Consider the following 27,772-nt stretch of genomic DNA (forward strand, 5'->3'; position numbering starts at 1 on the left):
GAAAATGTTTAAATGTATTCCCCACGCACTTAAGGTGCTGGCAATGTCCTGTCCTGTGTCTGTTCAGGACACCAAGCTCAAGGGCTCACCACACACATGGTCCCTGGAATTGCTAGACTTAGCAGGGTTCCCGGCACTGAGCAGGACTGCTGTGTTGGATGGACCCTCTGCAAGTTCCCATCAGCCCAGGTCAGAAGACATATCTCATGAGTGCTAGCCGTTGCTTTCCAGAAGACCGCAGCCCACTGCCCTGTAAGGCTCTCCATGAACCACTTCTCTAGGACCCGACCAGAGCTAGGGCGTTGGGCTCAGGTGCATGCCAGTGCCAGGCCATTGCCATCCTGAGCCCAGTCTCTGCCTCGCTTCCTGCACCTGGGTACCATCCCTGTGACCAAGCCAGACCTTGGAAATGATCCTGGCGCTCTGTCCCTCCTCCTCCCAGCATTCTGGAGGCTGACTGCAGGACACTTCCCTGTTTCTCAGCTTCCCCGTGACCCACCAAGCCCCAAACCAGCCCCCATTGCTGGAGAATGAATACCAGGAGACCAGGAGTCACCCTCAAAAGGCAGCTTGCTTTATTCTCACAACGTCAGCAGGGGGCAGGGATGGGTAGCCTGTCTGCCTCCCATCTGAGGCCCTCTGAACTGCAGGAGGGTCCTGAGGCCAGCTCTTACTGATACACAGGTCCCTGAGGGGGCCCCCGTCCACACTGGCAAAGTGAAGTGCAAGGGCATCTGCTCCCCAGTCCGCCCAGCTGGCAGCACCTGCCTGTTGCTCAGTGCCTGGGTGCTCCCTAGCTCCATATGGGTCTCGTCACCAGGGTCTTCTGCTGCAACTCAGGGGACTTGGCTTCTTTCTGGACCCCTCCTGCCACTCAGGAGAGAAGGCAAGCTCCAGGGGCGTCTGACACAGCCTGGGCTCGCTGATGTCTTGGATGGAGACTGCCCCTTCTGTCCCCACGGCCACCAGGGAAGGAGGTGACCTCCAGGGTGAGCCTGGCAAGCCACACCTACACTCCCTGTCCCCACACCTCGGACAGGAGGCCCCTGCAAAGCTGCTTCCCCTTCTTGCCTTCATCTCCCCACCTTCCCTCCCACCCCAAAACCGCCCCCCTCCCGTCCCTTCTTCCCCCCACCCCCTCCTTCCCAGCCATCACTTGGGGATTCCACCTTGGTCAGGCTGCCTGAAGGAGCTGCCAGGCTCCAGAGCAGGTCCACAAAACAAAAGAAACAAACCAAAACAATTAGCAAGCACAGAAAAGGGAAAGAGCCACAAAAAATCAGGGTTGCCTCTGTCTACAAATAATGGACATTCTCTTGTGCTTAGGACAGTCTTCTTTGCCTCTCCTTTTCAGCAGACTTCCCTGTCCCCAAGTAGCCACTCTAGGGAAGTACATGTGTGTGTGCATACATGTGCCTGGGTTCATGTCTCTCTCTCTCTCACACACACACACACACACACACACACACATCTTATGGCTGAAGGGAGGCAGATACAGGTCTGTCCCCAGGCCAACTGTGGATGTGGTCACTCTCCTTGGGGAGAAGGAAGTTGCTGATGAGGAGAGGCATCCCTTCTCTGCGGGGGCTTCTGTCTGGGTAGCAAAGTCCCACGCTCACACACAGACACAGGCTAGATGCTAAGCGAGGGCGGGAGACAGGGATCTGGCCAGGTCACTGGACCCACACCCGGGAGCACAGAGGGTGCTCACACGGTGGTGACCGAAAGCAGAGGGTTGTAGACCCGCTTGCCGTCAGCCGAACGCGTGCCATGGGCCAGCATCTCCTGGATGGTGATCCAGTTGTCCAGGATCTTCTTGTTTCGTTTCTTCATGGTCTTGCGGTGGCTCAGGGCGATGATGTTGAGCTCGGCCTTGCTGTCTCCATTCTGCTGCTCCCGCAGGCACTCCAGCCGGCTCTGCATCATGAACTCGCGCCGCTTCCGCTGCTCCCGGGCCCGGATCAGGTGCTGCTTCCGCTCTTCCTTGCTCCAGTAGCGGCCCATCTTCATCTCGCTCACCGCATCATCATCGGTGGTCATGCCACTGCGCTCCTCGCGGATCTTCAGGGCCCGGGCTTTCAGGAGGCGGTCGCGCACGGGTCGCTTGGCCACGTAGCGGGTCCCATCGCTGCGCACCTTGACCTTCCACTCCATGCGGGGCGCTTCGGGGGCCACAGCCGCGGCCCCCCCACCCACCCGGGGGCCGGCGGCCACACTCAAGGGGCCGGGGCCCAGATCTTCAAGGCCGCGTGGGGCGGCCAGCTGCAGGCAGCTGTGGTAGTGCTCGCCCTCCTGGCCCGGGCTGCGGTGGCGCCGCGACAGGTAGGGGCTGCCTTCAGGGCCCACACGCTCCAGGGCCACCCCCGTCTTGGGGCCGTGGCGGACCCGCTCTTCAGCCGAGTGCTGTCTCCGGCCCACGTCGGGATCCCGGGAGAGGGATCGGAACTTGGCGGGGCTCCCCGGGGGAGGGGGGGCAGCGGCCTTGGGCTGGGCGATGCCAGGGGCTCCCGAGGGGCTCCGGTTGAGGTTGGAATTGCCCACCGCTGCGGCTGCCCGCCGCAGGGGGCTCTCAGGCAGGGGCTCGGCCAGTAGTGGGGTGCTGCGGCAGCTCTCACCCGTGTTGTAGGCGCTGGTGCTGTCCTTGTCTGACTTCTCTGGCAGCTCGGAGATGTCAGACAGCTCGTGCTTCTTGGGCTCGCCAGCCGCCAGGTCGTACAGGCTCTCCTCCTCCAGCAGCCAGGCCTTCATGCAGCGCTCCCGCAGCTGCTGCATCTTCTGCGCCCGCAAGATGTTGCGGCACTTGAACTCCAGGTGCCGCAGCTCCTCCTCCAGCACTGCCAGCTCATGGCCGGCACTCTCGTTGCGGTTGACATCCAGGGCACCATGGCTGGCCGCAGCCCGGGGGAAAGGCAGGCCCAGTGGGTTGCCATTCTCCAGGTGACATTTGATCTCCAACAGCTCACGGTAGCGCTCATACTCCTCATCCGTGAGGCCTGGCACGTCACCGCCGCCCAGCCCCGCGCCCTCGGCCAGCAGGGAGTCCATGCTAAAGTGGAAGTCACGGCTCTGTATGGCGTCCCCTTGCAGGCCAAATTTGCGCAAGGGCCCAGGTGTGTTGGCAGTGCTCAGGGGCTCGTCCCCCAGCAGGTCGTGCTCGGAGCTCTCCTCATTGCGGGTGCTCTCGTCTGTCCGGCCCACCCCACTGTCTAGCTCCTGGCTGTTGTGCAGGCCTGGGCCTGCCTCGGGGGCCCCTTTTTCCTCTTCGTGTCCAAGCTGGGGCGGCAAGAGGAGTCCCGCTCAGTGAGGGCCCCATCGGGTGGGAGGGTGGGGTTGGGGGGGATGTCACCAGGGGGTGGGGATTACAAGGGCTTCTTTAGGATCTGCTCCATCTCCTACAGCCCCCCCAAGCCCTCCTCCTTCTGCCCTCCAGCACCCGCTTCCCCGCCTGGCCCCCCTTCCTCACCTGCTGGGCCGGGGGGGATTTCAGCTTCCTTGCCCGCAGGTCGTCCTCATTCTCAGAGCCAAAGTCATCCAGGAAGTCATCCCGGTCGCTGTCCTTCCAGCGCTTTGCCAGCTACAGAGACAGGCCTGTGCTGTCCCCGTGGCCTCAAGGACCACCCCAGAGCCCCCCCACCCGCTTTCATCAGAGGCCAGAGAGGGCAATGGGCCCTGGAATCACACCCTCCCGCCCCCCATCAGTGCTAGAAAGCCTGAACCCTAACCCAGGGTCAGGGGCCCAGGACACCTGAGTGGGCACACACCCACCTGGCTCTCAGGCCGGGCCACCAGCAGAGAGATGTTGGTGTTCTCCTCCTGACTTAGGATGGCCACCGCTTCCTCCCGATTCTGGACATCCACGCCGTTTATCTGCAGCAGGCCAGGGAACATCAGCGGAGATCCTGGGGCTGGCTCAGGGGCAGGCCCCAGTTGAGCTACAGGGGTCCCCCTCCCCCAGAGCTGCAAAGCAAGCGCCCTGGGCCAGGACGGGCTCTTGGAGTCTGGCAAGACAGAGGCAAGTGGAAGACGCCATGGACAGAGACTGCCTGGCCTACCCAAGAGCACGTGTGCTCAGAGACACACGTGGAGTGGGAGACCTGCTCATGTCGGGGGCACAGAGGGACAGGCTAGCAAGGGGCCTGCCATGGCAGCAGGTCCCATGGGCACACAGGAGCCAGGGGCGTGGTTGTACAGCAGGGAGGTGAGTCCTAGCCTGGTTTCAGGCACGGGGGTGGGGGGTTGCCTGGCCTCAGGCTAGGCTCTGAGTGGGAGAGAGCCTGTCCCCCAACCTCACCTGGATGATACGGTCTCCCTCACGGATCCGGCCATCTTTGGCTGCAATGCTGTTGGGATTCACCTGCAAGGCACGGGCATCAGTGGGGCCTTGGCCCTCTCCGCTAAGGTGCACATTTGGTAGGAAGGGGCAGTCTCGCCTCAGGGCAACCCCACAAGCGAACAGGGGGCTGACTTTCTGAGCTCAGCAGACAGGTGAGGAGAAGGATCCCTGTGATTGCTGGGAAGGGCTCTTCCACTACAAGCCCGGGTCCTGTGGGGAGGACCAGCTGACTGCACACACACACGGAAGCCATGGGCTGCCCTGGCCTCACTGACTGGCAGCCTCCCTGTGGTGCTAAGTGGGCTCCTTCTGGGCAGCCTTAGAGCCCCAGGGTGCCCTGGGCCCTCCTGGGTGCTGCTGCACAGGGAGGCTGTGTGGAGCCCTCAGGAAGACCCCTGCCCCCTCCCAGCTTCATACCTCTCCCACGTAGATGCCCAGGTCCTCCTCCTCATCTGTGCGGTAGCAGACCATCAGGCCCAGCTTGTCCCGGTGGCTACTTTTATACAGCTCTACCTCCTGCAGTGGGGGATGAAGAAACAGACAATGAGAAGCCACAGGGGGGTCAGGGGGTGGGAGTCGGCAGCCTCAGCTCAGCCAAGACCCCAGGACTGTGTCACATCAGTCGGGCTCCCAAGGCTCTCTCTTACCATGCCAAATGGCACGCAGGTCCCGTGGTCTCCCCTACCCCAGGAAACACCCAGAACACACACACACAGAGGACACACGGGAGTCATGGGATAGACACAGGCACGAGACACAGACTCAGCAACACAGACCAAGCAAGGGATCGCACGCGTGCCCTCCCCGACTCAGCCCAACTTGGCCCTTGGGCCCGAGTAAAAAGCCACGCACAGGACAGGACTGTGAGGTCTGGCCACCTGGGGGCAGCGGGAGCCAGGCCCGAGCTGGGCGGCCAACAGCTATCCCAGGGCTGGCCGCCCGTCTCACCTCGTACTCCAGCTCATCCATCCGGTCTGCCTCCTGTGGGCCGCCCTCCATGAACTCCGCCGGGTCATAATACTCATGACTGATGGGGGGGCTGCCCAGGAGAAGCGGGGCATCAGGTGGCAGTCCAGCTACCTCTTCCATACCCCTCCTCCTGCGCTACATGCACCCAGGCAGAGACCAGGAATATGTCTTGAACAGGATTGCAAGGTCGTCTGCACCGAGGACCCAGGCGTGCCTAAGCTCTCCTCACCCTGCCCTGGACCATCCTGGCCTGACCCCCAGCTCGATGCCTCTCACCATGCCAGTCAGCAGGCGCCCCTCCCAGCTGGCACTGGACCCACTCACGCAGTGCCCCCAAGAGTTATCCAGGCCTTGGAGGATGGCTGGGCAGCGGAGCAGGACCCAGCCTCCATCCAGAGGCAGCCCTCCTGGCCCCAAAGCTAAGCCTGGCCACTGCCAGCCCTGGGTCTGCCTCTCTGCAGAGGAGGGGACCACGGGACCACCTCCCTGCTGCCCGGAAGACTCTAGTGAGACGAGTCAGCGCTCACATGGTCATGAGCCATCAGGCCTGGAGGAGAGGCCCTTCTTCCAAGCGGGCCAAAGAAGAAAGTTGAAGGGATGGAGGAAGCTGAAAGCAGGAAGAGGAATGGAACAGACAAAGATGCAAGAAGATTCGAGGGGTGATGCTGGCAGAGAAGAGAGAATGGAGGAGGAATAGCTGAGGACCCCAACCTTCTGGCAACAAGGTCCCAGGACGATCCTCCCATGGCCCTGGGGGTAGATACAATGGGGAGCCTGCGTGTCAGACCCCCCAGGCCCAAAACCAGCTGGCCTCCAGCCAGAGGCTAGAAGCCCGGACATTCCTGAGCCCTGGGGTGTAACAGTCAGTTCTGCAGGTCAAGGAGCCTGCTTTCTGCCATAGAGGGCACCCAGTCGGGGTTTCCCCGCCATGCCCAGAGCTGCAACAACATAGCAGCTCTGGGTAGCCTGGGATTGCCACCCGGGGTGGCGTGCCCTCTATGGAAGCAGGGCCCGGGGCCCTCCTGAGGGCGACTCACAGCTCAGACGGGACGAACGGCTCCAGGATGACCATGGGCGGGGTGGGTGGGCGCAGCTTGCCCAGTGCCATGATATGCTCGAAGGTGATGTCCGTCTGAGTGCCACTGTCCACCAGCTGCAAGTCGTGGCAGGAGCCATCCCCCCGGAGGCGGGGACTGCGTCTCAGCACCTGGATCACCAGGGGCTCCTTGGAGGCACGCAGGGCCTCCAGGGTCTGCTCCTGAGACAGCTTGGAGAGCTCCTTCCCGTTCACCTGTGGCAGAGACACGCCCCAGTGAGGACGCGCCGGGGCCCTGCAGACCCCGGCCCCCTCCGCCACTGCACTGAGCCATCTGGGGATGGCAGGGCCACACCTCGAGGGCTGGGGAGCCTCACCTAGAGTCCTACTGGGCCACCCTCCTGCTCCTTCGAGCATCCCAGTTGGGAGGGAGACCTTGACTGCCTTCTGCAACAGAAGTCAGTCCACAAACGGGTTCAGATGCCAGGGCCATGAAGAGCAAAAAGGCTTGAAGGACTGGATCTCCATCCTCAAGGCAGCCAAGGCTTGCCACAGAGAAAAGGATGCCACACACCCGAGCCCAAGAGAGGGGCTGAGGAAGTTGCCCTGATAAGACCACGGTTTTCCCAGTCTTCAATTGTGACAGTGTTCCCCCAAGTTGAGCATCTCCAGGAATGAGGGTTTTCACCAAGATGGCCAGTAGTTACAAAATCGTGGTTTCAGGGCTGTCAAGAACAGCCCAGCCCCTGAGTGTCGTTCCAGGAAAGTACAGAGTCCTAAGGACCCCTGGGCCGGTGGCTGCTCTGAGTCATGGAACCCAGATAGTCATCTTGTGGCTACCTGGGTATGTCCTTTGTAGACAGCAATTTCAGGAAATTTTTCCCTCTCTCCCCAATCTTTCCATAGTCGGGAAAGATTTTTTAATCAGGTTCGTCTAATTATCAAATAAATAATTTTACTGTAGAACATTTGAAAAAGACTTAATCCTAAAGAAGAAAACAGAAATCATCCACCATCTCAGGGATGTAAAAGCTGTGATTGTTGGCATATTTCCTCCTTGGTCATTTCCCACTTTGTGACTACAGGCAGCCTATGCATGGACCATCCACTCTGTGTTGGTTTGGTCTATAACTAGTGGTTCTCAATCAGAAAGAAGGTTGCAGAGACACCTTTTATTTGTACATTCTGTACCTATTATCTATGTATGTCTTTGTATAATCTAGGCGGTGATAGAGAACATTTCCAGAAGTGGAATTATTGGATCAAAGAGTATCAAGGAAACAGATATTAGTTGTAGAATGTGATCAGCACAGCCCTAGAGGATCAAGAGAGCCAGGGAGGTTGCAGTTATAAACGGAGGAGGGAAGGGAGGTGCGTGGGAGAAAAGGACCAGCTGCTGTGTACGTGAGGGGGTGTGTGAAGGCCGGTCTGGCTAAGGCTGGGGGCCAAGGAAATGGGCAGACTGGCCTTGAAGCCCTTAGCAGAGCCAAAAGGGTCAGGGAATGTTTCAGGCATCCGTTAATGCACATCCAGTATCGACCTTTCGATGGTACAAGCGTACAACTAAATGAATTATCTTAAAAACAAAGGCCATGAATCCTCCAAACTCATGGCTTTCTAACTACTACATTTTCCAGTTATCTAGCCCCTTAGGGTTCCTTCAGTCTAGTGTGTCTGGAAGGACACACCACAGGATGGTGGGTGGCTGTGCATCTCTTCCCAACCCAGAGATTGGTGATGCCGGGGTGGTGGTCATGGTGGGAATATTCACACCACGGAAATCGACAAACACTCCCAACCAGGGTTTTTCAGAACATTAACTGATGCCCCATTGCCCTTAAGTCCAGAAGGGGACGTGTGGAGCTGCTGTGCTCAGGATTTTTGGAAGGAGGCGTATTTCACATTTTCATGGTGTGCAGTGGGATGCTCAGGTGACGCTGAGAAACAAGGATGTACTTCTCCCTGGAAACGTACCCAGCCACAGCTTTGCTGTGGAAACCGGGTCCAGGCAGTGGGAGGAGAGAGCTGGGTAGGCTGGGATGTCAAGAGAGGGATGGGCACACACACGCAGATCCAGGCCACCCCTGTGACAACCCTGCAGCCATCCGATCCTTGACCCATGTGGTACTGGGCAGAAGCAGAGCTCTGGGTGCAGAGGCTTAGAATTCTGAGGCTGCTCCTGCCACAAGTGCCTGGGGCGCCTTCAACCTCCTCTCCTCCTCAGCCATCCCATTGAGCCCCCAGAGCTAATAAAGGGCAGGAACAGGGCAGGACAAGTAAGATGTGAGCCCCTCCCGGGGAGGGGGAGGGCTACGGACAAGATGGCAACATTCAGGGCAAGGATCAAAGCAGTATTCTGCACTTCTCATGCTCCCTCATCCTTCAGCCATGAAGAAGAGAAAGATGTGTGTGCACGGGCCAAGCCACCATTCAAATGTCCCTGCTCCTATCTGGACAGGTGTGACCCTAAGCCAGCCCATCAGAGTCCCCCACAAGGTAAGATCACAGTCTACACCCGCCAGAGGCACACCCCACCTCGTTGGCTGGCTGCCACTGCTCCAAACCCACACCAAGCCAATTTGAAATGCACCCAAGTCCTAAATGGACTGAGCTTTAAAACTAGCTTGGATGAGTGAGAAAAGTGGTTTTATGGTGCTGACATAGAGAAGCCATTTTTTCTTTTTCTTTTGGCCGGGCCTCACGACTTGTGGAATGTTAGTTCCCTGACCAGGGATCAGACCAGGGACTGAATGTGGGCCATGGCAGCGAAAGTACCCAGGCCTAACCACCAGACAGCAAGGGAATCGCCTGAAAATAAAACATGGGCGAACAAGAATGGAAAAAGGTATCACTCTGACTGTGTTACACTATAAGACTTCTGGATAACAAAAGACATCATAAATACAGTTAGGACAGGCACAGAACAGACCCCGGATTATCCAGAATAAAGAACTCCTACAGAACAATGCCAACAAAGGTCCGTCTAGTCAAGGCTATGGTTTTTCCAGTAGTCGTGTATGGATGTGAGAGTCGGACTATAAAGAAAGCTGAGTGCCGAAGAATGGATGCTTTTGAACTGTGGTGTTGGAGAAGACTCTTGAGAGTCCCTTGGACTGCAAGATCCAAGCAGTCAGTCCTAAAGGAAATCAGTCCTGAATATTCATTGGAAGGACTGATATTGAAGCTGAAACTCCAATACTTTGGCCACCTGATGCAAAGAGCTGACTCATTTGAAAAGACCCTGATGCTGGGGGAAGATTGAAGGCGGGAGAAGGGGATGACAGAGGATGAGATGGTTAGATTGGCATCACTGACTTGATGGACATGAGTTTGGGTAAACTCCAGGAGCTGGTGATGGACAGGAAGGCCTGGCGTGCTGCAGTCCATGGGATCACAGAGAGTCAGACATGACTGAGCGACTGGACTGAACTGAACTGAACTAAACAGGACACTGGAAAAATCCAGAACTCAATAGGGAAGCAGGGATTCTAGGAAAAGGGACCCTGAACCCTTTTGAGGAGGGTTGAGGAGATGCCCTTTCAGGACACTGGGATGTAAATACCAGAAAGAGTGAAGATGTGCCATTGGTAGAATGGATCCAAAAATTGTGGTATATTTGTACATGTGGTTTGTGGCAATACACATGCTTATGAACATCACAGATAGGAGAAAATGTACCTCTGGGTGACAAACCTGAATCCCCCTGGACAGGGGAGGGGAGGGATGGGTCAGGGATGGGAAGAACACTAAGACCCACAAGGCCCACCTCGAGGTTGGATGGCAGTACACACGCAATACTCGAGAAACAATCCAGAACACATCCATGTGGGGGGGACAGCTGCCGTCACCTATTAGGATGTGGAAGGGGTAAGACTTGGGGCACAGAGGTTTCTGGCCCAGGTGTTGTGTCTTGGGTGAATCCTTTAGCCTCCCCCATTTCCTCATCTGTCAGGTGGATGTCTCTTAGTGCCCGTTTTCCAGGACCAGCCAAAAAGCACTCAGAGCAGAACGTGGCACGACTATCCATTCACCCAGACATGCCTACCACGGTTGGTATCTCCAGCTGGTGAGGGGCAGGGAACAGAGTATATATAGTAGGGGCTGGGGGTGTGTGGATGGTGGGTACCCCTGGGATGGGGGGAGAAGGTGGGGCTTTGGCTGAATTGGAGGGGATTCTGGGGTGGCAGCTGTGCACGGGGTGGAGATAGTCTTGGCACTCCAGCCAAGCTTTTTCATTTGCTGGGCCCCTGTGGCACCTTCTCTCCCTCCAACACCCTTCTTTCTTGCTTTGCGGACACCTACATTCACTTAAGGTGAAATGCCCTGGTGTGTCCCTTCCAAGCCCAAGAGTCACGCCAGGCCTGGCAACCACCCCCTCCCAGGGAGAAGGCCAAGCAGACGGTTTCAGGGTGACTCGCCTTCCATCAGGTTCTGGAGGCTACCCGTGGGCCTTGCCTCCCAGCATGGGATGTCAAAGGCTCAGGGTGCATGTCAGTGGGCCCAAGGACCGATGGCACAACCGTGGCTGAGGAGAAGTGCTCCAAGTGGCCCTCAGCGCTGTACCCATGTCTGTCTCCCAGGCAGAGCTGGGGCACCCGGCTCCTGCTTAGACCCAGAAACAATCCCCAGTCGGGGGCGCTCTGTGTGGGCCTGAGCTGTTTCACCCCCGAACACAAGATGGTTAACTTGCTGGAGGAATCTTGATAACTGCAAAGAACCTTGCTAATGTTCATCATATCCTTTTATCCAGTATATTTCTTATAAATAATAGATCCTAAAATAATCAGAATTTATATTACATGAATGATAAGGATATTCAGAACAGAGCAGCATTCATTATTTTTTATATTGTGCGAAAATACAGCAAACGTCAAATTTACCATTTTAACCATTTCAGGTGTACAACTCAGTGGCATTTCATGCCTCTGAACGGTCATGTAACCGTCACATCTATTTAATTCCAGGACATTTTCAGCCCCTAAAAGGAGACCCCCTATCCATTCTCTCCAAATTCACCCCACCCTGGCACTCACCAATCTTTCTTTCTTGCAACTGCCTCTAGACATTTCCTAAGTTGAATTCTAGAACAGGTGGTCCAGTATGTCTGGCAGTTTTCCACAAAATGTTTTCTAGGTCCACCCATATGACAGCAGACATCAGTACTTCATTTCTTTTATGGGTAATATTGCAACCTGTTCCAGAAAACTGCACTGAGTGAATAAATCAGTCATCCCTCAACACACGTTGGTTTGTTTCTACATTTTGGCAATTGTGAATCCTACTACGGTGAACATTTGTGTCCAAGGGTTCAAGACTCTGTTTTCAAATATTTGGGGCCATATGGTCATTCTATATTTAACGTATGGAGGTACCAGCATTATTTCTAATGCCAAAAACTTTACAGTAGTCTTTAGTACAAGTATCTGCCTCATGGAAATGTACAGCTGCCCTACCAGAGTCTTCTAACAAGCGTTTCTCGAAAAAGATACAAAATGACACATGAATTCTGATGACTATCATGTAAAATGTATGTTTAAGGTAAAAGACTGCAAAATAATATATAGAAACATTGTTCCAGGGAAATGAAGATCTGAGAATTTGCTTTCTTCCCAACTTTATATACCATGGCTAAATTGTTTTTTGAAAAACTGCTTATGGACTTCAAAAAGATAGCATTGCTGGACAAGTCTCATAATAAACTATCAAGCACCTGCTGGGAGAGCTCAGTGTGAGCCCAGTTTCGAGAGCTGATGGGGTACAGGTGGGAAGGGAGGTATGAGCCCACAGGAGCATCGTAGTGCCACAAGTATGCAGCCTGGAGAGTGAACGGGGCTGTGAAAACTATTTGGAATGGGTGCGCCTGATATATATATTCACTGGTACCTGCGTCAGTATTATTACACAATCCTTTCTTTAAAGACTGGAAGGAAATTCATGAAAATGGAAGAATGTCAGCGTTGGGGCTTTCCTCATAGCTCAGCTGGTAAAGAATCTGCCTGCAAGGTGGGAGACCTGGGTTGGATCCCTGGGTTAGGAAGATCCCCGGGAGAAGGGAAAGGCTACCCACTCCAGTATTCTGGCCTGAAGAATTCCATGAACTGTATAGTCCATGGGGTCACAAAGAGTGGGACGCAACTGAGCGACTCTCCCAGCAGTGGCTGGTTTTCTCTGGAAGCTAGTATTTCTAGGTGACTTTCGTCCTTTGTTCTTTATAGCATTTTCTCCCGTAAACATTACTTGGCTACCTAGAGAAAACAGACAAGAACAATCTAGCCTGTGCCCTGCTCTGAGTTTTTTCCTGAGGCCCCAGGCTCAGGGGCAGCTTTGTGTTCCCGGCCCCTGGGCAACCCTAGCCCGGGGCAGGGGGAGGGGTGTAGCCTTTGGGCTCAGGCCCCTTGGGAGCAGTGGTGATGAAGTCACATCAGACTTCACATCCAGATCTGAGCTGGGGAAGCACAGGGGAGGCACGCTCTTGCCCAGGTGTCCCTAAAACAGAAGGGGCAGCTCCCAGGACCTTGGATCCCCTGAGTGGATCGCAGTGCCCACCCCAGGAAACACCAGGAAGCTGGTTCTGGAAGGCTCAAAAAGGGCCTTGTCATGGGGCTGTCAATTAGTCTCAGGCCTAGGGCAGGACTGAGCAGACTCCCTCCCACCCTCCATTTATTTTCCCCATGTGCACCCCACCACCGGCTCTAGGGCTGCATTTGCAGAAGGGGTTTTCTGTGGGTGGCCAAGGAATGGGCCCCGAGCTCCCCCAGCCCCATGTCTGTGCCCCAGGGGGAGAAGACAGCAGGCCCCCAAGTCTGCCTTCAGAGGGGGGCCCTGTCTACCCCAGCCCCTCAAAGTAAGCCAGGCCCTGGGGTGGGACCCTTCTGACAACCGGAGGGCAGGTGCCTGTGGCAGCTGGGAAAGGGGCGAGGGTGGGAGGAATAGGGGAGAGGAGACACAGTTGGCATACAGCTGGCACAGGGACTGGCTCAACCCAAGCTCCAAAGGCTAAGTGGGAGGCAGTCGTGGTGGGCAGGGGAATACCCTTCTAACAATCCACGGTGTTGGGGAGATTAGCAAGGAAGCGGAGGTCCCCCCTCACCCCCTGGCATCAGAGGCTGAACCGGGGCAAAGAGTCTGGGTGCCTGGGTCACTGCCCACCGCTCCTGCACTGAGTGGGGCCCCAGGGGGTGAGGACAAGGATTCCAGGCACAAGATCCTGCTGTGCTGTCTCCACAGGGCTTCTCCAGGAATCAGAGGGATTAGAAGGAGGGCGGTAAGAGAGGGCATGAGGCTGCAGGAATGTCAATGGAGAACAGTGGATGTGGAAAACTGTCTAGAGCTGCCATACAATCCAGCGTAACCACAAGAATGGAAAACAGGCACCCTAACAAAAGCTTGTACACAAATGCTCATATCAGCACTATTTTTTTGTTTTTTGGCCTCATGGCGCAGCTTGTGGGGATCTTAGTTCCATGACTAGGGATTGAACCTGGGCCCCAGCAGTGAAAGCGCTGAGTCCTAACAGCTGCAATGCTAGAGAAATTCCCAGCAGCATTTTTCTAAATAAGCAGAATTTGGAAGCCTCCTCCATGTCCACCAGCAGATGGATAAGCATAATGGGGGAACATCCACCCGGCAGATTATTCCACCATGTAAAGGAGCTAAGTCCTGATACATGCTAATAATACAGCATGGATGAATACAGCCAGGCAGCCCAGCCAAGTGAGAGAAGGCAGGCACAGAAGGCCACACGCTGTATGATTCCAGAATAGGCAAACCCATCAGGACAGAAAGTCAAAGAGTGCAAAGAGAGAGTGGGGAGAGCCTGCATAATGGTAGTAGTTCCCTTTGGGAGTGACCACCATGTCCTGGAACTAGGTGGTGACGACAATAACACCACATTGAAAGTACTCAAATGTCACTAATGGGAAACTTTACCTCGTTGCCCACAATAAAAAATTAAAACTGCTCCCTGAACCCACAGACACCACAGGCACCCTCACAGAGATGCGGGTCACTGGAAAAGACAGAGGTGGGGGAGAGGTAGGACTTGGGGAACTGGTTTTACTCAATGCAGATCATTTTTTAAAAAATAAGTTTTTAAATTTGTTAACTTTTGGCTGTGCTGGGTCTTTGTTGCGAGGGCTTTTCTCCAGTTGCAGCAAGCCAGTGCTACTCTCGAATTGCCGTGCACAGGCTTCTCATTGAGGTGGCTTCTCGTGGCACATGGGCTCAGTTGCTGCACAGCATGTGGGATCTTCCCGGACCAGGGCTTGAACCATGACTCCTGCACTGGCAGGCAGATTCTTCACCACTGAGCCCCCAGGGAAGCCCCAATGCAAATCTTGATCTCTGCTTTGAAGTTCCTGAAACTTGCAGATATCCCCTACTCCACCTACATGCATCTCCAACCAAGCCACCAAACCAAGTGTCATATGACCATTGTTGTTGAATTCAAGTAGGGATTGACTGTTCTTGACTTAAAATGCTGAAGTGAAGTCGCTCAGTCGTGTCCGATTCTTTGCCACCCCATGGACTGTAGCCTACCAGGCTCCTCTGTCCATGAGATCTTCCAGGCAAGAGTACTGGAGTGGATGGCCATTTCCTTCTCCAGGAGATCTTCCTGACTCAGGGATCGAACCCAGGTCTCCTGCATTGTAGGCAGACACTTTACCATCTGAGCTACCAGGCAAGTATATAAATGCTGAGATGGAGGTATATAAGCCAGGGATTGAGTGTAGGCGGAGATAAGAGGCCCAAGGAGGACCCAAAGGCACCTTGACATTGAGCAGTTGCAGAGAGAGATACAGAGCTTAGTCACCCAGAGAGAAGGAAAGTGAAGAAGGGAAGCTGGGCAAGACAGTGTACCAAGGAGGGGAGGTTGGATGGGATCAGGACGCAGAAGGACCCTCTAGGTTGGTTAAAAGAGGGCAGTCGGGGAGGGGGGCGCCAAGCCGGCCTGTATAGACTCAGCCTTTGGGAGCTTTTGCAGAGAATAGGGTGGAAGGGGCTTGGGGGTGTGGGAGAGCCCTAGGTTTGGTTTCTACCAGGACAGATGCATGAGACCATTTGAATGCTTGTTGGGAAAGGTAGGTTCAGAAGACGAAAATTTTTTCAAAGCCAAAAAACAGTGAGAGACAGACCTGGAAAAGGTAGGGAGTATATGGGGGGGCGGGAATCGAGGGAAACACGTGGTGGGGGGCAGGGGGCAAGAGCGAGGCAAATAGCGGTGGAGCAGCAGAAGGGACATCGGTGTCCGGTGGGACATGGTGGGGATATGAGGGCAACGAGAGGACACAGGAGCAAGGGGTCAGGGAACAGCAACGCAGATAGCTCGGCGACGCAGTCGGGATCAAGCAGGGGCCCGATCAGCGAAGCCGGAGGCACTGCCCCACCCTCCGCTCGCGGCTCGGCGGCGGCGGCCCGGGAGGGGGCGGGGCCGAGGCGGCAGAGGGCGGGGCCCGGGCGCGCTCGCCCCGCCCCCCAGGCACCGAGCCGCAGACAAAGAGCGCGCCGCTGCGGCGACGCGAGCGAGGCTGGGCCGCCCAGCCGGCCCGGTCCCCCGCGCTCAGGCCGGGTCTCTCCCGCGCTTCGCGGCCCGATCGACCGCCCCTACCCCTCCGGTCCCCCGCCCCCGCCCCCAGCCTTGGTGGATCTCCGGCCTGGCTCTAGGGGACTGGGGGCTTCAGGTGGAAGGCCCTCAGCATCCGTCCGTCCCAGATGCTCTGATTTGAGAATCTCTGCGCCGGGCGAAGAGGGTAGTCAGAGAAAAGAGCCCTGGCCCGGATGACTGGGGGTCCCACAGGCCCCGCGTCCCGCTGGAAGGTCTGGGGAAGGCCCCTTTCAGCTAGGGTCAGGAGAGAAGGAGGGGGTTGACGCCATAATTCGAGGGGCGCCCACAGCTGGATTGCCTCTCCCAACCCCACTCTGCAGATTGGGAAACCGAGGCCAGGCAGAACAGAAACCAAAGTTAGCCTCTGCCCTGGCGCCCAGTCCCACCGGCTAGCTCAGCTCTGCTGTCGCCAGTGTCCAGGAACACCTTGGATGAAGCTGGGTGTCTGGCTCCGCGGGACCCAGAAAGGAGATGCCCAGAGCAGGGCAGGCTCTTTTCAGGGGCCCAGAAAGAAGTCCTCATTCATGCCTTCCCATCTCTGGAGCTGGAAAATTGTCAACCCACAGGGCCATCAGCACATCTGTCCATGGCATCTGCCCAGGGACGTCTGCATGCCCCTTACTCAGATCCAACGCACCTGCTCCCTCCTGTCTCAACACACACATTCCCAAGCAAAAAGTTGGCACCAAGCTTCCCCTCCTGGGAAATCGACACCCTTAATGTGCTCAGGGATTGAACACATGCAATCATCTCTCCAATTATACTGCTAATGTTCTTATAACCTTTTTTTCCCCCCAGATCCAGGACCCAATCAAGGATCACACACCTGGTTCTTAGTTCTCTGAAAGTGAAAAGCGTTAGTCACTCAGTTCAGTTCAGTGCACTCAGTTTGTCTGACACTTTGAGATCCCATGGACTGCAACACACCAGGCCTCCCTGTCCATCACCAACGCTCAAACTCATGTCCATCAAGTCAGTGATGCCATCCAACCATCTCATCCTCTGTCATCCCTCTCCTCCTGCCTGCAATCTTCCCCAGCATCAGGGTCTTTTCCAATGAGTCAGGCCCTCACATCAGGTGGCCAAACTATTGGAGTTTCAGCTTCAGCATCAGTCCTTCCAATGAATATTCAGGGTTGATTTCCTTTACTGGTTTGATCTCCTTGCTGTCCAGCGAACTCTTGAGTCTTTTCCAGCACCACAGTTCAAAAGCACCAATTCTTCAGTGTCCTCAGCCTTCTTTATAGCATCAGTCCTTCCAATAAATATTCAGGACTGATTTCCTTTAGGATGGACTGGTTTGATCTCCTTGCAGTCCAAAGGACTCTCAAGAGTCTTCTCCAACACCACAGTTCAAAATCATCTCTCACTGTTTTCCATTGTTTCCCCATCTATTTGCCATGAAGTGATGGGATTGGATATGATGATTTTCGATTTTGAATGTTGAGTTTTAAGCCAGCTTTTTCACTCTCCTTTCACTTTCATCAAGAGGCTCTTTAGCTCTTCTTTGCTTTCTGCCATAGGGTGGTGTCATCTGCATATCTGAGGTTATTGATATTTCTCCCAGCAATCTTGATTCCAGCTTGTGCTTCATCCAGCCCAGCATTTCTCATGATGAACTCTGCATGTTAAATAAGCAGGGTGACAATATACAGCCTTGACGGACTCCTTTCCCAATTTGGAACCAGTGCGTTGTTCCATGTCCAGTTCTAACTGTTTCTTCTTCACCTGCATACAGATTTCTCAGGAGGCAGGTAAGGTGGTCTGGTATTCCCATCTCTTGAAGAATTTTCCACAGTTTGTTGTGATCTACACAGTCAAAGGCTTTAGAGTAGTCAATGAAGCAGAAATAGATGCTTTTCTGGACCTCTCTTGGCTTTTCTATGATCCAACGGATGTTGGCAATTTGTTCTCTGGTTCCTCTGCCTTTTCTAAATCCAGCGTGAACATCTGGAAGTTCATGGTTCAAATACTGTTGAGGCCTGGCTTGGAGAATTTTGAACATTACTTTGCTAATGTGTGAGACAAATGCAATTGTGCAGTAGTTTGAATATTCTTTGACATTGCTTTTCTTTGGGATTGGAATGAACAATGGACTAGTTCTGTGGCCACTGCTGAGTGTTCCAAATTTGCTGGCATGTTGAGTGCAACACTTTCACAGCATCATCTTTTAGGATTTGAAATAGCTCAGCTAGAATTCCACCACCTCCATTAAGCTTTGTTCTTAATGATGCTTCCTAAGGCCCACTTGACCTCTCACTCCAGGATGTCTGGCTCTAAGTGAGTGAAGTGAAGTTGCTCAGTCGTGTCCGACTCTTTGCGACCCCATAAACTGCAGCATGCCAGGCTCCTCTGTCCGTGGGATTTTCCAGGCAATAGTACTGGAGTGGATTGCCATTTCCCTCTCCAGGGGATCTTCCCAACCCAGAGCTCGAACCTGGGTCTCCCGCATTGTAGACAGACGCTTTACCATCTGAGCCACCATGGAAGTCCGTAAGTGAGTGATCACACAATTGTGGTTATCTGGGTCATTAAGATCTTTTTTGTATAGTTCTTCTATGTATTCTTGCCACCTCTTCTTAATATCTTCTGCTTCTATTAGGTCCTTCCCTCATAGCTCAGTTGGTAAAGAATCTGCCTGCAAGGCAGGAGACTGGTTCGATGCCAGGGTCAGGAATATCTGCTGGAGAAGGGATAGGCTACCCACTCCAGTATTCTTGGGCTTCCCTTGTGGCTCAACTGGTAAAGAATCTGCCTGCAATGCAGGAGACCTGGGTTCAATCCCTGGGTTGGGACGATCCCTTGGAGAAGGGAAAGGCTATGCACTCCAGTATTCTGGCCTGAAGAATTCCATGGACTATATAGCCATGGGGTCACAAAGAGTCAGACACACTGAGCAACTTTCACTTTCCACTTTCTGTTAGGTCCATACCATGTCTGTCTTTTATTGTGCCCATCTTTGCATGAAATTTTTCCTTGGTATCTCTAATTTTCATAGAGATTTCTAGTCTTTCCCATTCTATTGTTTTCCTCTAGTTCTTTGCATTGATCACCGAGGAAGGCTTTCTTAGCTCTCCTTGCTATTCTTTGGAACTCTGCATTCAGGTGGATATATCTTTCCTTTTCTCCTTTGCCGTTTGCTTCTCTTCTTTTCTCAGCTATTTGTAAGGCCTCCTCAGACAACCATTTTGCCTTTTTGCATTTCTTTTTCTTGGGGATGGTTTTGATCATTGCCTCCTGTACGTTACAAACCTCCATCCATAGTTCTTCAGACACTCTGTCTATCAGATCTAATCCCTTGAATCTATTTGTCACTTCCTCTTCCACTGCTCAATTGTGTCTGACTCTTTGCCACCCCATGAACTGTAGCCCATCAAGCTCCTCTGTCCATGGGATTTTCCAAACAAGAATACTGGAGCGGGTTGCCATGCCCTTCTTCAAGGGATCGTCCTGACCCAGTGATCAAACCCATGTCTCTTATGTCTTCTACCCTGGCAGGTAGGTTCTTTTACCACTAGGGCCACCTGGGAAGTCTCTTAGGTCTCCAGTCTCCTGTAATCTACAACAACCCATGCACTGAAAAATAACTTTCATGACACTGACCTTTTGGAAGAGTCCAGGGCACTGGCCTCATAGCAAGTCCCAGGGTCTGGATTCGCCTCCTTTCTTGCTGGTTAGATTCAGCTTAGGCCTTCTGAGGAGAGCAGCCACCCAGGGCAGGCTGTGTCCCTCCCCACGCAGTGTGAGGGAAGCTCAGTTTGATCACTCAGTCTCTCCCTGGTAAAGCTGCCTTCTCCCTTCCTAATGCACAAGTCATCTGGGTGATATCTTGAGACTCAGGGACTCTTTTCCTCAACAACTTTCATCTCATGGTTTGACCACCCAAGGATGCTCCAAAGCTGGATCAGTTCAACTGAATGAATTGCACTGGTGGCTGCAAAATGCCTTCATTTGTTAGAATTCTAGCAGGGAAACAGCACTACATGCCAACATGTGACTGACCCAGTTGAGGCTGCTTGGACAAGCTATACCATCCACCCCTAAAACTCTACCCACCCTTTCTGCTCAGGGGCAGGATCGGAGAGAATGAAGCATGCAGGAAGCCTTCATCTCAACGGATCCTTTAGTATTGGGGTGGTGTGTGTGTCTGGGTTCCCATGTGAGCTACCTGTAGGTTATTGGTAAGGATGTGGGTGACGTGAAGAGGCTCAGTTAGCTGCACGTAGCCTGGAAGAGCAGATTATGTCCCTTGGGGGCCCCACATGGACAATCATCCTTGGAAATTGATTTGATAGATATAAGCTGAGGCCTCCTCCCTTTTATTTGTAATAAACTCACTTGCTAGGTGATACTGATGGAATTTGTGGGTTCACAGATTGATCCAAAGTCCTGCTCGAGGTCCTCACTGCTCAGAGTGTAGGCTAAGACCAGCAGCAGGGATATCCATCCCCTGGGAGCATGTGAGTAATCCCAGGCTCCACCCTGGACCTGCTGAAGCAGATTCTGCATTTTAACAAGGGCCTCAGGGTAGTCGTGCTGGCCCAGAGCACCCCCTTGAGGAACTGGAACTTGCAGGCACCTGGAAGGGATTCAGACCACAGGCACGGGCTTCACAGGGTCTCTCCTCCCCACAAGCCCTCCCCAAAGGGTGGGTGATGCCTACCCAGGGGCAAGCTGAAATCTGACCCAGCAGCCCTGAACCTCCTGCCTTTCCAGGGATGAGCAGGCCTCTCAGGCACCTCTCAAGCCCTGCCTGGAGAGAGGCTGGGAGTGAGGGATGCCCCACTGAAGCCACGATGGACAAGCAAAGCAAAGCACTTCCTAAGGTCATCCTTGGTTGTGTGCTCACAGCTTCCCAGGCACCCGTGGATGACAAAGGAAAACCTCCTCCCACCTACGTACCTCTGGGCTAACCTGGTTGGCCCAAAGGCAAAGGCCATGTCTTGCAGTAATCCGAATAATATTCTTCATAAAGACTGAAATATTCTTTTCATTCAAATGAAGCCTTCCTCAGTGATCAATGCAAAATGAAAATATTCCCTTTATTTCCAGCTCTGAACCCCAGCTTCTCGGTCTTTCTTCTTTTGGTATGGCTCATGTGCAGGACTCTGTACCTCCATCTCAGTATCTGTCCAGTGCCTGATTCATCTCATACGTTCTACTTCACAACTCAAGGCCCATCTGGTTTTGTACCCCACCCTGTGGGATCTTAGTTCCCGGACCAGGGACTCTGGTACCCAACACACTGCCTTGGAAGGCGGAGTCTTAACTGCCGGGAGAGCCAGGTAAATCCCTCCTCCTTCTTTCCTGTTAGGAAAACTCTCACAATAATATCAGACATTCTTCTGTCACTGGACATTGTGACAGGTTCATGAGGAAGGCCTTCTCCATCCACTTTCCACTCCTTAGTGCCTGATCAGATGTCCACAACCCCTCGCCCACCCAGATGAGATTCCAGGGGACCAAATGCCCTGCTGATTTCTCAATGGCAGTGATGCCAGGAGGCAGGCCCTCTGTATTCCCATGTGGCACATGTAGAGTCAGGGAGCAATTCAGTACCTCCACACATTGTATTCCCTGGAAGGGGCCCTGAAGGAGAAGGGAAGAAAGACTTACTTGGCCCTACCAGGAGCCCCTGCTGAGCTAAGCGCTCCCAAGTGCTTTTGGTAAGAGAAGTGCTTTTTTAAGTGTATGCATTACTGTTCAGTTGCTAAGTCGTGTCCGACTTTCAACCCTATGGACTGCAGCCTGCCAGGCTTGTCTGTCCTCTACTATCTCCTGGAGTTGGCTCAAACTCATGTTAAATTGAGTCAGTGATGCCATCCAGCCATCTCATCCTCTGCCGCCCCCTTCTCCTTTTGCCTTCTTGTTTTTAAAGCTTTACCGGAGTATAATTGCCATATGATCAGCTGCACGTATTTAGAGCATACAGTTTGAAAAGTTTTGATATCAGGGGTATGTGTACATCTGTAAAGTCATCGCCACAACCAACAGAGTGACCATCTCCATCATCCCCAAAAGGGTCCTCCCACCCCTTCCACCATCCCTGCAAATACTGACCTGCCTGCCCCACACCTGCTTTTTGTTTGTTTGTTTTTGAGGCCAGCTTGCAGCATCTCAGTCCCCTGACCAGGGACTGAACCTGGGCCACCGCAGTCAAAGCTCCAAATCCTAACCACTAGGCCTTCCCTCGGAAAAGGCAATGGCACCCCACTCCAGTACTCTTGCCTGGAAAATCCCATGGATGGAGGAGCCTGGTAGGCTGCAGTCCATGGGGTCGCACAGAGTCAGACACAACTGAAGTGACTTAGCAGCAGCAGCAGCAGGTCTTCCCTACTGGCTGCAATGTATGAGACCCAGGTTCAATTCCTGGGTCAGGAAGATCCCCTGGAGAAGGAGATGGCAACCCACTCCCAGTATTCTTACCTGGATGATTCCGTGGACAGAAGACCTTGCCGGGGCTGCAGTCCATGGGGTGTCAAAGAGTCAGACACAACCGAGTGACTTAACACTTTCCCTTTCAGGCCACCAGGGCCCCCCCCATTACCACCATCTGCTTTCTGTCACTATAGTTTGCCTTTCTAGAATTTTCTATCAGTGGCTCAGACAGATCCAGGACAAGGGGTCATGGTGTCAGACAGAGAGAAGAACACAGGCCCAGCAAGCAAGGACACCAGGAATGGCTCTTGAAGGCGATTTGGTGTCTCAGTGTATGGTGACCAGACTATCGTCCTTTCTACCCTTTGTGACCTGGTTTCTTCCTCTTCCTAACAACCTGCACGACCCAGCTCCCCACTAAGGGTCATTTCCAGATTTTCCAAGCTCTCCCTGTGCCCCCAGGCCCCCAGCACCCACAGTTGGTTAAGTATCATTGGAAGACAAGACTGAGACAACAGAAATGGAACTGGGGTTCTGACAGGCTGCACTTCTGACATACCTGTGATAGACCACATCAGAAGAACCCAGGGCCAAAAACCACAGGATCATCTCAATGGCTACAGAAAAACCATTCAGTAAAATCTAACAACCCTCCATGATAAAAACATTCAAACTAGGAATAGAAGGGAATTTCCTCCACCTGGTAAAGAATATCTATGACAAACCCACAGCTAACTTCATACTCATGGGACAAAGACTGGAAGCCTCCCCACTTAGATTAGGAACAACGCAACAATGCCCACTGGCCACTTCCATTCAACATTACACTGGAGGTGCTAGCCAGAGCAAGTAGGCAAGAAAAAGAAAGGCAAGAGATGGGACTTCCTTGGCCATCCAGTGGTTAAGACTCGTCCAGTGGTTAAGACTCAGTGCTTCCATTCCTAAGGGTACGGGTTCGATCCCTAGTTGATCCAGGAACTGCAAGGCTCCACCAAAAAAAGAAATGAAAGGCATACAGATTGGAAAGGAAGGAAAGCTATCTCTACTTATATACAGGAAATCCTGAGGAATCCACTCAAAACAACTATTCCGGCTAATAAATGGGTTTAATAAGGTTGCAAGATACATGACCAATACAAAAAACTGAATTGTATTTCTATACAGTGGCAACAAGAAAAATGAAAAGGAAATTAAGAAAACAACTCTTACAATAACATCATAAAGAATAAAATATTCAGGAATACATTTAACGAAAGCACAAAACATTGGCAAAAGTAATTGAAAACCTGGGGAATTCCCCGGTGGTCCAGTGGTTTGGACTCTGTGCTTTTACTGCCAAGGGCCCAGGTTCAATCCCTAGTCAGGGAACTAAGATTTCACAAGTGGGATGAAAAGACATCCCATGTTCATGGGTAATATTCCCCCAAATTCAATGTAATACTCAATACAATTTCAATATCTATTCAATGCAATATTCAATATGAATTCAACCCACTTCCTACAAAATCACAGCTGGCTTTTCAGAAAGTGACAAACTGATTCGAAAATTCATATGGGAATTCAGGTGACCCGGAACAGACACAACAATCTTGAAGAGTACAAAGTTGGAAGACCCACACTTTAAAATTTATTTACAAAGCTCTAGTAAAAGCTGTGGTGAAGGCATAAAGATAGACATTTCTCCAGAAAAGATAAGCAAATAGTCAATAGTACAGGAAGGATACTCATCAGGAAATGCATTTGGAAAGCATTTAGCATAATAGGTTGGCTCTAATCTAAAACGTGTGTTGGAGAGGCTGTGAAGAAATTAGGATCCTCTTAAACTGCTGGTGAGAATGTAAAATGTAAAATGATGTAGGCTTTGTGGAAAAGAGTTCAGCAGTTCTCAAAATAATAACCATAATTACCATATGATCCAGCAAATGCATTTCTGGGTATTTACCCGAAAGAATTGCAAGCAGGGACTCAAACAGGTATTTGTACACTCATGTGCACAGGATGACTGTTCACACTAGCCAAAAGGTGGCAATAAGTCAAATGTCCATCACTGGATGATGATAAATATTATGTGGTATATAGCCACACAATGGAATATTATTGAGTAATAAAAAGAAATTTCGAACCGAGAACATGCTACAATGTGGAAGAACCTTAAAAACATGATACAAAAGCTGGACAACAAAAGATCAGGTATCATACAGTTCCTAAAATGAAACTGGTTCCATTGAAATGAAATGTCTGGAACAGGCAAGTCCATAAAGACAAGTAGACTAGTGGTTGCCAGAGCCTAGGAGCTACTGGCACGAATGGGGTCGTGACTGCTAATGGGAATAATGTTTCTTTTTAAAGTAATGAAAATGGTCTGGAATTGGTGATGGTTGCACAATTCTGAATATACTAAAAACCACTCAACTGTACATGTTACAAGGGTATGTGGATTATACATCAATATAGCTCTGTATGTGTGCATTTTTTTAAAATACCTGTGAATCATCTGGAGAAAAGGGTCTGGAATCAAGGCTAGAATAGAGACTTGAGACTTCTTAACCTGGGGGTCAGAGGCCTCTGGGGACCTAGGAAAGAGCCTCAGGGCATAAGGAAGCCACATGGCAAGTGGTGTAAGCGTCTGTGCGTGTCTGGGCTGCGCTGTGTCCTGGTGGGGTTCCTTATTTTGGTAAGATGCTGGGGCCACAGGCACGTATGGACAAGCCATGGAGAAGCATCTCTGAAACTGGGAAGCACCAGAAGAATTTAAGTGGCGGGTAGGCAGAGGTCCTGGAAGCTGGTCTTCTGGACAAAAACTTTCTTCCCTCTGAAAAGAGGTTCAAGCCAGGAGAAGCTCCCTGATAGCTCATCTGGGATAGCTAATGGCTTTCCCTCCTCTCTAGATTTTTTACAATTCAAATTCTCTTTGATTTTCCTTTGAAAGGACAGTTTCTTTTCTAAAAAATTGCACCCATACTGTGTAACACAGGGCACTCCACTCTGTACTCTGTAATGATCTATATGGAAATAGAATCTAAAAAAGAGTAGACATAAGTATAAATAATTCACTTTGCTGTACAGCAGAAACACTATAATATAAATCAACTATAGTGCAGTAAAAATTAAAAGATCAATGTAAAGATGTAAAAGGTAAAAATCAAACCACATCCAGTTTCCGATTCTGTCCAAACTTCTGTGGGAGCTTTAAAAAGGATCAACGTCCCCAGGGCCTGGTTGGTGAGGGCTGGCAAAGACTAGGAAAGGAAAAGGACCCATCTCCTGGATACTGCTCACTTAGGGCTTGGGGGTCTCCCTCCAGGAGAAAACCCTGGCCCAGGATTTCCCTGTCCAGGTTCACCTCAAGCCTTCCTCCAACAGGGAGCCTCCCTGAAGGCCGACCCAGCCAGACCTGAGGACGCCCACTCCTGCCCTGGGGAATCCAGAAGATCACAGCAGCATCCTCGCCCAAGCTTGGCTGGCTCAACTCAGGCCTGCAGCGTGGGGCAGGTTGCCTTCCACTTTCCACACATCCCCATGGGGTTGGCCCTTAATGAAGTGCTACTACCACCAACAGCCAACTCAAGAGCTTTGGATTTGCTTGCCGTTTGATGGAATGATTGCAAGAAAAGGCAACCCTGAAGATGGGATGGCATGGCCTCATCGACCAACCACCTACCCCTCCCAACTTCCCTCCCCACAGCCTTGGTGCAGACCACTGGGATTCCACAGGACTGCCTGGTCTAGTGACCCCCAACCTGGGTCATCCCCCAACCCGATCGCATGAGGAGGAAATAGAAATTACCAGACCAAAATTTCCAAACAGCTGGAAGGAGAGATGAAACCAAGCACGGGGCTGGGGTTGTGGGGTTGGGGGGCGACCCCTGGGATTCCACCCTATGACCTCCTCTAGTGATCCCAAACACCTGGAAGGACAGATGAAACTAACCACGGGGCTGCGTGGCGGGAGGCGGGGCGGGTAGGGGGGGCTGAAGCAGAAAGAAGGGGGAGAGCCACGAGCCGGGAAAGCAGAAGGCCTGCGCGTCCACAGAGACCGGCCTGGGACAGGCGGGGAGGAGCGCCACCAGGCTGGTGCAAGATTCCGCGTCCGGCCCGCCGCCAGCTTCTACCCGGGTGGGCCCAAGGACCTACACTCCCACCACACACTCAGCGCTCCCGCGTCCTCCCCCGTCTCCCCTGCGCCACCGCCAATGCCTGCAGGAGGTTCCCCGATTTTTCTAAGGAGACCGCCTTCTCCCAGCCAGAACCTCTTCGACCTGCACGTGCGCCCGGTCTGGACCAACAAACCCAGAGTAGAAACGTATACCTAGGTGCGCCCGGTCTGCCCCTGAGTCCAGATCCTCCCCCAGCTCTGACCTTGAACTCCCTCCACAGAGCCCGGGGGACGTCTCAGACCAAGCCATCCAGTACACATCTCTAGAGGGTTCTCAGGGCTCACAGAGAAAGTACACACACACGGGGTGGCAGGAGTCTCCGCGCACACACAGACGGGGCACAAGCACGCACTCACGAAGTCACGCCACGCACAGGCAAAGGAGCACGGCTCTGAGTCCGAGAGCGCGACCTGGAGTCTCTCATCTCTCTGGGCGTCGAGCACTGCCCGGTCCACACCCCCACCCACCGCCCAAAGGCCCTGCGGGGCACAGGGCGGACCGGGAACCGACGGCCGCGGGCTGCCCTTCTAGCAGACCCGGCGACGGCCGCTCACCCGAGGCCCCGAAGGCCTGGGAGCCCACCGTTGGCTTGGGCAGGGCCGGAGCGGAGAGGGGTTGCTGGGGGAGGTACCTGATCGCGCCGGCTGGGCGTCGGCGGGGTCCTGGGGCCCCCGTACCCCTGGCCCAAGGGGACCGCGATTTGCCCCCGTCTCTCGGCGCTCCGCGAGTGCCCACCTCCGTTCCCCAGCCCCGGGGCCAGCGGGGCCAGCGAGATCAGGGAAACGCAGGCCGTTGCTATGCAACCCCCGTCCCGCGCCGGCGCCGGCGGCAACGCGTTTCCCGGCTCAGGGTTCCGGGGTGCTCGCGCAGAGGACCCGGGCTCAGCCCAACTTCCCGACCCGGACCGATCGGGATCCAGGGCTCGCCTCGCAATCAATTGAGCGCCTCAGGGATGCGTCCCATACCCCGATCTCCACGCAGGGACTCCCATCCGCCCCCACATCTGTGCCTGGTTCCCACAGACACCAACACCCAACCGCCCCAGAGACGGAGGACGAAAATGCCTCCGTAACCTTCTCCGCTCGGGGCCCTCCGGCCCCTCCATCGGGCCCTCCCCAGGTGACGCCCCCCCGCCCCTCGCCCCCGCGGCCGGGCAGCCCTACCTGCAGCATCACTTTGTACTGCTCCTCCGGCTTCTGGACCACGCACATATTACATCCCATGGTGCCGGCCGCCGAGGGGAGGAGGCGGCCACGGGAAAATGCCTTTCACTGACCCGATCGCGGGACCTCGGG

At 53.4% G+C, this 27,772-nt stretch overlaps 1 protein-coding gene across 1 annotated transcript; it reads right to left on the bottom strand.

Moving 5' to 3' along the window:
• Window positions 1-552: 552 nt before the first annotated feature.
• Window positions 553-27,772, bottom strand: PDZD4 (PDZ domain containing 4). Its single transcript, XM_040265480.1, has 8 exons — window positions 27,641-27,772; window positions 6,340-6,593; window positions 5,282-5,372; window positions 4,751-4,849; window positions 4,292-4,354; window positions 3,766-3,867; window positions 3,464-3,574; window positions 553-3,273 (listed from the first exon to the last, which is right to left on the bottom strand). Exons 1-8 carry the CDS (start codon window positions 27,698-27,700, stop codon window positions 1,708-1,710), a joined length of 2,346 nt encoding a protein of 781 aa, XP_040121414.1. The 5' UTR covers window positions 27,701-27,772; the 3' UTR covers window positions 553-1,707.

Source organism: Oryx dammah, unplaced genomic scaffold (genome assembly GCF_014754425.2).
Source record: "Oryx dammah isolate SB20612 unplaced genomic scaffold, SCBI_Odam_1.1 HiC_scaffold_23, whole genome shotgun sequence".
Classification (NCBI taxonomy): domain Eukaryota; kingdom Metazoa; phylum Chordata; class Mammalia; order Artiodactyla; family Bovidae; genus Oryx; species Oryx dammah.